Source organism: Pelodiscus sinensis, chromosome 28 (assembly GCF_052426305.1).
Source record: "Pelodiscus sinensis isolate ZL-2025 chromosome 28, ASM5242630v1, whole genome shotgun sequence".
Classification (NCBI taxonomy): Eukaryota; Metazoa; Chordata; order Testudines; family Trionychidae; genus Pelodiscus; species Pelodiscus sinensis.
The window spans coordinates 2,334,940-2,348,510 of record NC_143079.1 but is presented as its reverse complement, the minus strand read 5'-3'; the positions used below and the strand labels follow the sequence as shown (position 1 = coordinate 2,348,510).

At 38.6% G+C, this 13,571-nt stretch overlaps 1 protein-coding gene across 6 annotated transcripts in view; it reads right to left on the bottom strand.

Moving 5' to 3' along the window:
- The window catches only part of NSD3 (nuclear receptor binding SET domain protein 3), a 73,097-nt gene that overhangs the window by 27,733 nt on the left and 31,793 nt on the right, over positions 1-13,571 (bottom strand). For all 6 annotated transcript variants that reach the window (XM_075910727.2, XM_075910725.2, XM_075910724.2 and 3 more), the window contains 7 exons: positions 12,228-12,354; positions 5,982-6,082; positions 3,488-3,533; positions 2,706-2,836; positions 2,147-2,275; positions 1,210-1,336; positions 517-714 (listed from right to left, as the gene is read on the bottom strand). In XM_075910727.2, the coding sequence (XP_075766842.1) occupies positions 517-714; positions 1,210-1,336; positions 2,147-2,275; positions 2,706-2,836; positions 3,488-3,533; positions 5,982-6,082; positions 12,228-12,354 (859 nt within the window). The remainder of the gene's footprint in view (positions 1-516; positions 715-1,209; positions 1,337-2,146; positions 2,276-2,705; positions 2,837-3,487; positions 3,534-5,981; positions 6,083-12,227; positions 12,355-13,571) is intronic.

Below are 13,571 nucleotides of genomic sequence, written 5' to 3'. Positions count from 1 at the left end.
AACCAGGGAGTATTAGACATTCATATCTTCAAAAAACCAATACGATTTTTTTACTCTGTTAACTGAAGACAAAAACCTATTTGGCTCTAACTAGTCTAACACTGCTTGGTAAGCTTGACCATGAGTTCACTTCAGAAGAGGTCCTTTCCTTCAGAAGAACAACTGTTCTACAGTCCATTGCTATATGAAAGTACTTCAGCTTGGGACCTTTAACTTATAGTAATCTCCGGAGGGATGGCACAGAACCTATTCCAAGTGTCCTTAAGCACTACTTCTTAAGAGGCTGGCTGTTTCACATTAACCTCCCGCCCTCCAAAACTGACCTGTTTCACAGTGAACCCACTGTATTGATGTCCAAACGGATAATGAATCCCTTCATAATGAATTTATGTCCATCCCTCCATACTGTATCACATAAGTGTAAGGTATCACATTCATCTTCATTTTCTGCTACTTGTCTCAATGTCAGGTATTTTACAGTTTCCTGCTACTATCCCAATCCAGTTGTGCTCTCACCTTTACTTGCTTTGTGGATATCCTTATCCACTGAGCAGGCGGTACAGCAATGCTGCGGGCAACGGAATCCTCGTGACTCAAAGACAGCAGTGGCAAACTTACGAACACAGGTTTCGTGATAAAATTTACCACAAGCATTGACTGAACAGCGCTTTACATCTTTACCAGGAAGCTTGCAGGAAAAGCACGTGTGCTGTCCTTTTAAGAAAAGGAATAAAACCAACCTCAGCATGAATGCAATCAGTTATTTCCTGTGAGGCAAATTTGCAAATTTGGCAGAGAAAGAAAAACTGTGAAGTTAATGCAGTTGCACCAATGTAAGCAAAATATTCCCCCCTCACCATTACTACTGCACATTAATGAAGGCCTCAATCAGGATTAGGCCCCACTGTGCTGGGTGCAGTACAAATAGGAATACAGCCCAGCACTGAACAGCTCACTAATTATCCTTTTAAAAGTACTTGCTAAGTGGAGAGGGAAGAAAGTCAGCATTTAACTTTATTCACTGTAGAACATCCCTGCCTCGGTTTGTTCAGCCCTGACTATAATTACTGAAGGCATCATCAAATCACTGTAAGGCTTCATCAAAATCACTGTAATCTACCTAGAACACACTGCCCATTTAATAAACCCTGGCCTGGGGAAAATAGAAACCAAGATCTTCCCCCATCACACACACACACTAACATTTACCATTTTTACATTCAATGCAGATGAACTTCCCATCAGGTGCTGATTTCAGTCCCAGGCATTCCGTGTGGAAGACTCTACAGCACTCTCCTTCGCAGGAGACCAGAGACTCGCCAGAGCTTTCACAGATCTTAAACAAGCAAACAGCTAGTCAGCAAACAAAGCACCTGACAGATGTTTAAATGCAAGTGACAAACAGAACCAAAGCGATGGAAATTAACTGGCCGAAACCTCTTCATACTATCACACTGCAGCTTCTTGGTTTCTGAACAAGCAGGCCAGTTGGCTGAAGCTGCCGACAAAACTAGCAATTGTAACAGCCACTGGAAGCCTCCAGCACTCACTGAACGTGTCCCCTCTAAAAAGGAGTGCCCATCCTTTTTGGTTTTAGACTTCTCTTCACCTACATCTACATGGAGCGGTGACTGCCAGACGTGCTTTCCCATCCCCACCATATAGGTGTTGTCTTAAGCAATTGCCAAGACAACAGCAACAGAGCCTCCCTCAAATGCAGACCTTGCTAGTTAGCCATGCCTGTGCCTTATTTAGATTAGCACACTGTTGCTCTCATTTTGTTTTACTCTGAAAGATCCTCTGGAATTTTCAAATAGGGCAGAATATAGCAACTTGCTTGCTTGGTGATATTAGTCATTACACGCTGTACTGTATTTTTCCATGGACTCAGTCTTAACCTCCAAAATGCCATGTCAACTTTTTTTTGGGGGGGGGGGGGGTGGCGGGGTAGTGAAAAAAATCACCTCTGGAGCAGTAAGCCTGCAAGACCTGGTCACACCCTCATGTTCTAAGGTGCTCTCTAATTTTGAGATTTGGTCAAAATACAATTGCATAATTCAAGTTTTCTACCAGACCAGATTAAAATAGAGAAGATAGCACAATTTTAGCACAGATTTGTTTACAGTACTATTCACTTTCCACCTACCTGACAAACAGTATCCTTCTTATTTGTTCCAGTGCCTCTTCTTGATAAGCTAGAGTCTACTGATTGTACATCAGAAGCATCGGCATCCGCAGTAGCTGATGGGCTGTCTGAATGCTTTCCAAAGCTACCCTATAAAGTAATCAATCCACAACCACTTTTATAGAAGCTACTTTAAAAGGCTAACCATGGAATGGAAAATATTAAGTCCTCATTGATTAAAAGAAAAATACAGTCAATATACATGAAAAAGACTTATCTGAACGCTTATGAGCCTCAATATACAGTGACTAACAATATACTGCCCATTTAAAAAATGTCCTTTTTAGCATTGGACCAGCATGGGAAAATATACATCAAGATACTTATGGCCGACCCAATCTACCATCAAAATATTTTAACCTCACCATAACATTGTCAGACTTTTTAAAGAGCAAAACGATTCAGTTATCTGAATTCGACTACTAAGTTACTTTCATATTCAAAACTGAGGCCCATCAATCATGCAATTTCTGTCTCACATACTGAAACACAGATCTGTGTGCAAATATCACACATTTACCTGCAGATCATTAAGTCCTCTTGAATCAGAGTCAGATGTGTCTCTGTATGCTGAACTAGTCAGTTCTACATCAGTTGAGGCACGACTCCTTTTCTTTAGAGGTTTACAAGAATCTGAAATCTCGCTGGCACCTTAACACAACATATTGAAATGAATTCTAAAATACTGTTTTCACTTTTCTTTTTAAAATCACAAGAGGGGAAATAAGAGACATGAAAAATGTCCACAACGCAGCACTTTATATGCAAAGGACCCGGCCCATGGATTGGGGTGTGACCCTGACCTGAGAATTTGGTCAGCAATGTTACTGGGAACATGTGGTAAAGAATTCATGTTGAACCAAATCTAGCTTGTAAATTTAGCTACTAGAAAGTGGCATTCAAATGCCATTAAACAAAAACTTTGGTCAAACTGATAGATAGCTCATGTATTGGCACAATCTATTGAACTATCACCATTTAGGCAGGTATAAAAACCCAACAGGTAATCCCACACCATTTATCTTATAAATATGTCTATGTTCTGACAGCCTCAATTTTTTTAACAAGATTCAAGTAGTGAAAACTTTAAAGACAACCAAGTACACACACTATTTTCCTAGTTATTACCAAAAGATGGCTATAATTCAAAGGGAGGAAGGTAGATCAATACAATGAAGTTACAACAAGCATCTGGGAATTACTTTCAGTTCACACAGACTGAAAATCATCAATGAAATATAATAAGCGGCCTGTAAATAGGGTACTAATAATTAACATTTGTTTTTATTCAGCTAAACTCACCTTTCTGTAATCCAGTCTTCACTGCTGTCTGTGGAACCATTTCTACCTGTTTGGACAGGAAAATCTATAGTTAACAGAGGAATTTTTTCCCCTAGTATAAAAAAGAAAGAACATCCAAGTTTAAGCGATTAGCATATCTGAACTCAGATGTAGTCTGGCAGTCCCCTTCTCAGTGTAAGCCTTCTGTCCTGCTGGGATTTAATCCTAGCTGCCTAGGCTGAATACCAGGTGATAGGGCAGCCATATGTTCAATAGCAATGTCCTTTCCAATCGCTCCCTTTGTGCTTGAAGACAACAAGAAAGCTTTATCCATGTCCAGCAGGCAGGAGAAAGGTTCATTTCTGTAGCCAACCCTGATGCTGCTGTAAAAACCCACACCTGTTAAGGTAAACTTGTACTTATACAGGTATGACACTCAGGTTAGTGAGACACTTAATGTATTGCCGGTTTAAGGCACTTCCATCAAGCATGCACTCTTGAGCTCCTGGAGATATGGACCTTCTCTCTGTATAGAATGCTGCAAGGCCCATAAAGGGGGGGATGAGGACTCCATACAGAGCTTTGCAGAGCTCTATACAGCTGGAAACTCATGTCAGTACAAACTTAAGTAGATAAGTTTGTGATCTTCCAAAAGCACTTCATGGTCTCGATCCTACATCAGAAGGATGAAATTAAAATTTCTCTGCTGTGAAAATTTGGTGATAAAAGCATAATTAAAAGAAGAGAATTGTTTCCTAAGGTCCTAGTTTTAGGCTAAGAATTGCAGGCTTTTATTTCTTTGCAATGTGGTTAACAAAGCATATAGAAACACATTTAGTAAATATTTAAGGATTATTCTATAATTTTTTAAAAAATATTTTATTTTGTTGTACAATAGGTAAAAACATACAATAAAAGGATTTGTATAGGATACAGTTCGTAATACAAATATAAAATCTAAACAATCACTTGTATTTCTCTATTTCTCACTGTAACAGTAGCATTAACATTTTGTTTTTCCCATTATTTGTATTCATTCCAGTTATAAATTTAAACCAAGTGGTCGCAGACTGAATTTGGGAATCGGTTGCAAGAAAACTTGACTTTGGGTAACAAATATTGTTGCATAATTGAAAGTTAGTAAGATCTATTTTGAATATAATTTAATACATTCAAAGTTATGTGCATTACAGTGCATCTTTGATTATTTTATTATGTTTTAGTCACATACTTTGCCTGAGAAAAGCAATTTAATGTACTATGTTGCCTTAGTTAGCTACATAGTATAAAAAGCAAGCAAAGCCCTGGAACCACAACCTTCCTATTGTTGGTTCTTCTACCTTGGTTAAATTAAAGAGAATTTGTAAACGCAAAAAGATTTTATATAAAATAGGGAAACCACAACTTCTCACACCAAGTTAAAGGGCCTATGAGTCAGCTATTTTAAATCCAACATTTAGGTTGCCTTTAAAAAAGTTTGAGACAAAAGTTAATATTTCTTCTGGCGCTTTCGCAACCCAAACACAGACGTGTCAAACTAGTGCATCGGAATCAAAATACAAAACTTTAAAAAACTAGATGAGGCCTATTTTCAGCCGTTAAGATGACTTTGACGTGCAACAAAATAAAAGTGTAACGGGCAAAGAATAAATTAGGATTTTTTTTTGTAAATATCCATTTTACTCTAATGATTTAAAAAAAAATTAACCTGTGTCCCTTTTTTAAAAAAGCCCATTGGAAAAAACTGTATTAAGAAACAATTGTTATACAAAAGTGTCAGGTTTCAAAAGTGGGTGCCCTTAATGTTTAAATAGGGAAACACTGATAGTAAGGAAAAGAACCAACAACTCTGACAAATTAGTTAAATAAGTGTATTGAGTTAAATATTTAAGTACGTCACCCATTCAACTTGCCTACTTTTCTCCACTCAGAACTTTTTTTTAAATAAAGCAACAACATTTGTCTGTCTGGCATTCAGATTAAAAGAGTGCCCTGTACATGTTAGTTCTACTTAAGGGGGAGAAAAAAAAACCTAAGATCTGCATTTTTGATGTCTGCCAACATAAAAGTCAGATTATTCATCTTTAAGATAGATCATTCTTCAGAGTCCATTTTCAGAAGTGATCAAATAAATGAGAAACTTTGAAAAACAAAACCTCAATACAAACCAGCAGCTAAACCAAGAATAAGAAGGAAGGAACCTGGCAGCAATTCCATCAGATATTATTGAAACATAAAATCATTTTGCTGACAACACAAATCTCAACGTTAACATGTCAGGTTCATTAGAAGTCTTGCATCATTGAGTTCCCATTATCCAAAGCCTGAATTGATACTGTGAAGATGCCAGTAGCAGAGTCACAGCAATAATGGTACTGACAGGGGGGTTTCATGAAGGATAGTCCAAAAAGGAAACTCGATGGGCAAAATGGAGAAAAATAAAAAGGCACCAATATAAGCCACAACATTTATGAATACAAAATATATTTTAACTCTCTACATGGAGGAAGCCAACCTGCTCCTTTTTGATCTTCTTCTTTGGCACAACTTCAGTGGATTTCTCAGACTCTGAGCGGGTTCGAATCGATCTTCTCTGTTGCTTCTTTTCTACAGAACCTAAGGAAAGAAAGGATTCTGTTACGTGAGTCCTATTTCAGAAGAGCATGATGTGTTCAGTACCAAGTCAACAGCTGTAGTAAAAATAGCATTTTTTTTTATTCTTTTGGTATTTTACTCAGACTTTAAAAAAAAAAAAAAGTCAGTTCAAAGGGTTTTTTTTTAAATTTTTTGTTTTGTTTTTTTGCCAGCTGAAGCCCTCATTGTGGACAATACACGTAATGGAGAGAGGCTTGGGTACAGAAAAGACACCAATAAAAGGGTGAAGGAAAAGGCTAGAATCCGTATTTGGAATAGAATGAGTTTGATAAGGCATGTCACTTTCAGAGCCTTTGGTCTATTATTTTCTAATTAACTAGCTTGCCTTGGGCTTTTTTGTTAAAGGTACTGTATCCATAATTTAAAAAAAAAAAAAAAAAAAAAAAAAAAAAACAGCATTACTTAAAATGTCTTGGTATTGTAATGATTGAGAACTTAGATTCCAAGTTTTTGTTCTCCAAAACAAGGTTCTCTGGGCCTTTGATTTTATGTGGTCAGCTGGATGAACTGATTTATCAAGTATCTGAACTCTAGATATTAGTACCAGCTTAGTCAAAAGCTGGGCTATCATAGTTGCAATAAATAAAAAATTGACAGCGTTAGATAAAGATTTCAAGATGCTGAGGAAAAAAACTGAACACAAACGGTCGTCAATAGACAGGATGCTACTCTAGCAGACACAAATTGAACACACAGATTTCTTAAATTTATGCCTTAGAAAGCAATCTCAGATTAATAAGCGTCATTCGGCTACCTGAAAACACCAGAATAGTTGCTACTTTAAAAAAAATTGGCAAGGAGTATTCTGGGTTACAGCTCTGCTCCTATTGAGGAGCATCTACAGCATCTGTGCAATGTGTAATTTATGAACCAAAGCACAGGTGTAAGATGGATAGAAAAGCCCCAAGTTTGAAAACAAGCTGCAGTTTTGTTCTTCAGCATCAGGCCTTTTTGGTCTAACAAGATAGGGATTTTTTTTATTTTTTAAAATTATTAATATTTAGAAGACTAAAATATGGATCTGGAATTTTTTTGTATTCTGTTAAGAGGATTCATTATTGGAGGCCATAAATGTCTGTTGCTTCCATTGATATTGTGATATATATCTAAAAAAAGAGGTAGGCTGTAATCATGCCTGGAAATTGTTCCAGAGGACTCTAGAAGCATGGAACTTTCCTCTCTCTTATACACTTAGGTTTAGTATTTATTTAGTGAGATTTCATTTGATGTGTAATTACTCAGGATTATCTGCAGCTAATCTTGCTTTCTAGTTATTTAGAAAATTGTGCATTTAAAACTGGTGCAATGGAAACTCTCAAGAATTGTATTTGTGCCAATACAAATGGTTTTAAAGATTTTATTTTTAAAGGGACACATTTTAGAATGTATACCCAAAGGTATATAGCAAATTTTATTGTGTATTCGACTTGCTCTGAGTGGTCCAAGGCACCTGATCTGTAGCCCCTCTATGTTCAGCAGGCATGCCTTGTATGATGTATGGAAAGACTTCACTAATTCTGGACAAGTCTGACGAGGAAAGTCAACTAATCAGTGATCCCCTTTCTTCTCTATGCTCAGTAGAACTCCTTCTGCTATGTTGTGATGCAAGACCTGTATCGGAGAAGACAGCATTGGTCTCCAAGGGCACTACTTTGTATTCGATGCTAGCCATATGCTCAAGTGGTGCAACCGGCACTTCTTCCCCCAATTCCCCAAAGGTTCATTGCATCACCTCCACAATACGCCTCTCTCACTTCTGTAACATTTATGAACAGGAGCTAGTTTCAGGCTGGTTTATAGCCAGCCTGGCACCTCATCAGTTACCAAGTCATTGGGCAAGTTTTATTTATACTTCCAGTCTCCAATTAAATTCTCAAAGTAGTTCTCTGATCAGACTGCCAATGATGGAAACAGATTTTCCCCACTATTATGGAATTCTGTACATCTCACTGTGGCTTATGCATCAGGGCTCCCAGAGTCATTCTGTAAAATACTTTACCGTAAAGGTATTCTGAAGTTCCGGTGACCTTAAATTTGAAAAAAGGACTTCCAGTTATGTTCCATGAGAGGGGACCAATAACTGTCTGGACTTTGGAAATGGCTTTGAAAGTGACTGTTTGGAGTGTATACTGAAGTAATGCTCATGCACTGTATGGGGTGTTATCAGGTGATGTTTTACGTATCCAAAAAACCTGAGAAAATGAAAAAAAAGAGGCTCAGAATCCTTACCCTCCCTGTGTTCTAAGAGCCACTGCGAATTGTGGAGGTGATGCCTTTGGTTTCCAGGGGAGGGAAACAAAACAGAGAACACCTCCTCTGTTGTTGGGCAATTAACAGAGTAGCACTTAAAAGCAGCAGGAGAGACAATGATTCCATCAACTGCAGATAAAACCCCATCTTGCTCACACCAGGGTAAAAAAAACCAGGACTATGTAGCACTTTAAAGACTAACAAGATGGTTTATTAGGTGATGAGCTTTTGTGGGCCAGACCCACTTCCTCAGATCTAATAGTGGAAGAAAACTGTCACAATCATATATACCAAAGGATACAATTAAAAAAATGAACACATATGAAAAAGCCAAATCAAATTTCAGAACAGAAAGGGGATGGCAGGGAAGGTAAATGTCTGTGAGCTAATGATATTAGAGGTGATAATTGGGGAAGCTATCTTTGTAATGGGTAAGGTAATTAGTGTCTTTGTTTAAGCTTAGGTGTAAAGTGTCGAATTTAAGCATGAATGACAGTTCAAAGGATTCTCTTTCAAGTGCAGTCTTAAAAGGATGCAGGTAATCAAGTTGTTGAGACAATGTCCTTTCTGGTTGAAATGGCAAGAAACTGTTTTTTCTTTGTAATCCTGTCTAATGTCTGTTTTGTGGGCATTGATTCTTTGGCGAAGTGTCTGAGACGTTTGTCCAATGTACACAGCAGACGGACACTTTCGGCACATGATTGCATAAATTATATTTCTGGATGAGCAGGAATATGTGTTCTTGATCTTATAACTCACTTGGTCAGGTCCAATAATGGTATCAACAGAGTGAATATGCGGACAAAGCTGGCAACGGGTTTGTTGCAAGGGAAGGTACCAAGGTCTGTGTTGACAACCCAGGGGACAGCAACATTCAAGTAAAACTATACAACAAGAACTATATATGCAGAGGAGCTGAACTCTGTGGCCTGAGGAGAGCGCGCCAATATATGCAGAATGGTGTGAGGTTTTTTTTGTTTTGGTGTCTTTGGTTTGGTTTTATTTTGTGTTTTGAAAAAAGAACTAACTGCACTAAGACCAGGTCCTCTGCATTGCTACATAACTAAAGCAACAAAAGACAGGACCATGCAGCACTTTAAAGACTAACAAGATGGTTTATTAGGTGATGAGCTTTCGTGGGCCAGACCCACTTCCTCAGATCAAATTGTGGAAGAAAATTGGCATGATCATATATACCAAAGGGATACAATCAAAAAAAGTGAACACACACAAAATTGACAAATCAGATTTTAGAACAGAGGGGATATGAGGGGAGGAGGTTAATGTCTATGAGAAGTTTGTCCAATATACATAGCAGACTGACACTGTTGGCACATGATGGCATAAATTATATTTCTGGATGAAATATATGTGTTCTTGATCTTGTAACTCACATGTCATCATATAATTTATGCCATCATGTGCCAACAGTGTCCGTCTGCTACGTATATTGGACAAACTTCTCAGACACTTCGTCAAAGAATCAATGCACACAAAACAAACATCTGACAATTTCGCAAAGAAAAAACAGTTTCTTGCCATTTCAACCAGACTGGGCATTGTCTCAATGACCTTACTACATGAATCCTGCTTCAAAGAGACTTTAACACCAGGCTACAAAGGGAAGCCTCAGAACTGTCATTCAAGCTTAAATTTGACACTTTACAGATGGGTCTTAAAGATGCTAATTATCTTACCCATTACAAAGATAGCTTCCTCAATTATCACCTCTTATATCATTATCTCATAGACATTAACCTCCCCCCTCATACACCCTCTGTTCTAAAATCTGATTTGTCAATTTTATGTGTGTTCACTTTTTTTGATTGTATCCCTTTGGTATATATGGTCGTGCCAATTTTCTTCCACAATTTGATCTGAGGAAGTGGGTGTGGCCCACGAAAGCTCATCACCTAATAAACCATCTTGTTAGTCTTTAAAGTGCTGCATAGTCCTGTCTTTTGTTTCAGCAAGACCAGACTAACATGGCTACATCTCTATTATTATAACTAAAGCAAGAGTGACAATGAATAATGTTGCAAGATTAAAAAAAAAATCCTATCGGAAAGAGTTAGTTTTATGACACCTAAGCTGCATCAAACATCCCCCTTTTGTGGGTCCAGACTGAACCCAACTGTTCATCTTGCTGCTTGGTATATCAGGGTGAATTCGTGTTATTACCCCAAACTTACTTTTACATACTCATTATTAAACAAGGTGTTCTCCACAGTCTAAGGCATGATTACAAACATGTATGATGCATTTTACACATTGAGGATAAAGACTGTTTGACTAAAATACTAAAAACACAACAATAGGAGGAAGGACTTGAAACGGAGTTCAGTCTAGAAAGACTGAAGTTATATTTCTCACCCACCTCATATTCCACCCTCTCTCTTTCTACACTATTTATGAATTTGCTCCCAGAGACTTTGTGCAAGGAGTAACCCAACCCCACTGAAAGAAGAGCGAAATCCACAGCCATTTCCTAACAGAGCATTAATAATCACTTTTCCATCCTAATGCAAAAGAGACTCATTCACTTTAAATTCACACTCTTCTCTCCCACTATGTTCAATTTCTTCAGAGAATTTGCTTTAAGCCTTCTCTTTCCTATTCTAAGCCTCCAGATACTCTTGTTTACTTCACCCTTTTCTCAAATATGCAATATTTTAGATGTACACAATATCTAACAGGTGAGTGCTCAAAGTACATCAGAAAGGGAAGTATTATCCCATTATCCCAGTTAACCAACCGGATTAACTAAAGCACTGAGACACTAATTACCTTGTACAAGGATCACATAAGAAACTAAAGAGTATAGTTGGGAATAGAATTTACTCCTGTTTTATAAAGCCCCTCTCTAACTACAGGACTATGTTGATTCTGGCCTCATTTGCTTTGGTACTAATAGCTACTTTTGAAATTGAATGCTAAAAGCCACGGCTATGATTTTTGTTAACATAACCATTTTACTGCCTCCCAACTTAGTGAACTATTTCACTACCTGCTGCTTCCTCCCCAACCTTCTCCATCATCATAGCCATCTAGGCTACGTCTAGACTGCGAGCCTCTTTCGAAAGTCTAGACTACAACCAGTATTTTTGAAAAAGCAAGCTGCTTTTTCGAAAGAGAGCACCCAGGCAGTCTGGATGCTCTCTTTCGAAAAAGCACAGTTTGCATTACATAGTGCCTTTTTTTAAAAAGTTCTTTACTTTGGAAAGAACGCGGCAGCAGTCTAGACGCAGGGAAGTTTTTTTAGAAAAAAGGCCACTTTTTTAAAAAAAAAACCTGTAGTCTAGACACACCCCTAATGAATATATTGACTTGTTTCACACTGGCTAAGCAACAAGTCCAAGACTAACTGGGTCAACTAAGGGCAGCTCATCCATCATTTAAACTCTTAGGGTGAGTCTACACTGCACCATACCTCGAAATAAGATATGCAATTTGAGCTACGCAATAGCTTATTTCGAAATACCTTATTTTGTAATTTGGCGCTGTAAATAACCCACTATTCCAAAATGTCCCTTACTCCTTGTGGAGGAGGTTTACAGGGGACATTGGAATAGCAAACCCATTATATTTTGAAATAACGGGCTTGCTGTGAAGACATGGGATAGCTATTTTGGGATACTTTGGTATCCTGAAATAATGTTGGAGTGCAGACGTAGCCTTAAAGACATAAAGAGCACCCCCTCCAAGTAACTGCACCCTTTGTGAATTACATGTACCATTGCTGACAAGAGAAAAACATGCATATTGATTGCCTAATTCCTGAAGGAACCCTGCCTTTGGCCCCCTTTTAAATGCTCGTTTGGTAAGATTTAGTCAAGGAGTCCCAACCTTTGCCTACCTGTTGACCCAGAAGTTGTTTCAGGTGAGGATGCATTTTGCGCAGTGACTCTCTCGTTTTTTGGGTTTGACGTAGAAGTAAGCTTGTCTTGTCCCTTGACACTTATTTCAGTTTTGTTACCAACTCCCTTTTAAAGAACACAAATAAAGTTAGTGATTACCTAATCAAACTAGCATGCAAATTAATTCAACAGCCATGAAGACTATAAGGAAAACACTATTTGGAATTCAAGACAGCATCGCACAGTGTTGATCACCGCCAGGCGGGAGAGCAATTTGCAAATAATGAGGGAAGCCCCCCAAGAAGTCTCCCAGTTTCCCCCTCAAATAAATATACTGTATGCATCAGAATTGCACTGAACATCATGAGTGTTGTATTTGTTTTATGTATTCCTAATGTGCTTATTCACATAAGGACCCCATCCATAATAGAAATTAAAAAAACAAATGTCCTCAAAGAAGACAGGGCAGTAAGGAGCAGTACTGGGGCTCACTGAGGAGTTGCAGATAAACTGCATAAGACTAAGGCCACGTCCTCACTAAGCGGAAGATTGACGTCGCCACAATCAATCTTTCAGAATTTGATTTAGGGCGTCTAGTATAGACCCGCTAAATCAAACTCAGAGGGCACCTCCATTAGCAGTGGTACTCCTGAATGGAGTAAGGGAAGTCAAAAGGAGTGTTCCTCCTGTTGGTGTCCCGCTGCATGGACAGTGGGGAAACTTGAATTAAGGTATGCCGACTCCAGCAACATAATTAACGCAGTAGCTGGAGTTACGTATCTTAATTCAACATTCCCCTTTTAGTGTAGATCTGGCCAAGGAGGTAAAAGCTTTTTTTTTTAATGTCTTTACCACAGAATTGTGGGTTTTTTTGCTTTTCTCTCACTATTTATGCACCATCCTGTAACCTCACCTGTTGCAAACAAGTGCCAAAGAGCAGGGCTTGACGAACGGCAGCGAAAGCCGCTTGCCAGCCCCGCACTGCGCATGCACAAGATCCGCATTGTACATGTGTCAAGTATCAGAGGGGTAGCCGTGTTAGTCTGAATCTGCAAAAGCGGCGAGGAGTCCTGTGGCACCTTATAGACTAACTGAAGTGTAGGAGCATAAGCTTTCGTGGGCAAAGACCCACTTCGTCAGATGCATGCATCAGTTAGTCTATAAGGTGCCACAGGACTCCTCGCCGATTGTACATGTGCACGCTGCAAATGAATGGGGCGCCTGGCTGAAATCTACGCGCCACGGGCAAATAGATTCAATACTTTGTCGAGCCCTGCCAAAGAGGCAGATCCAATTTAACTCTGAAGAGCTGAGCAGCTCAAATCTGATTTAAAGTGGGAGAC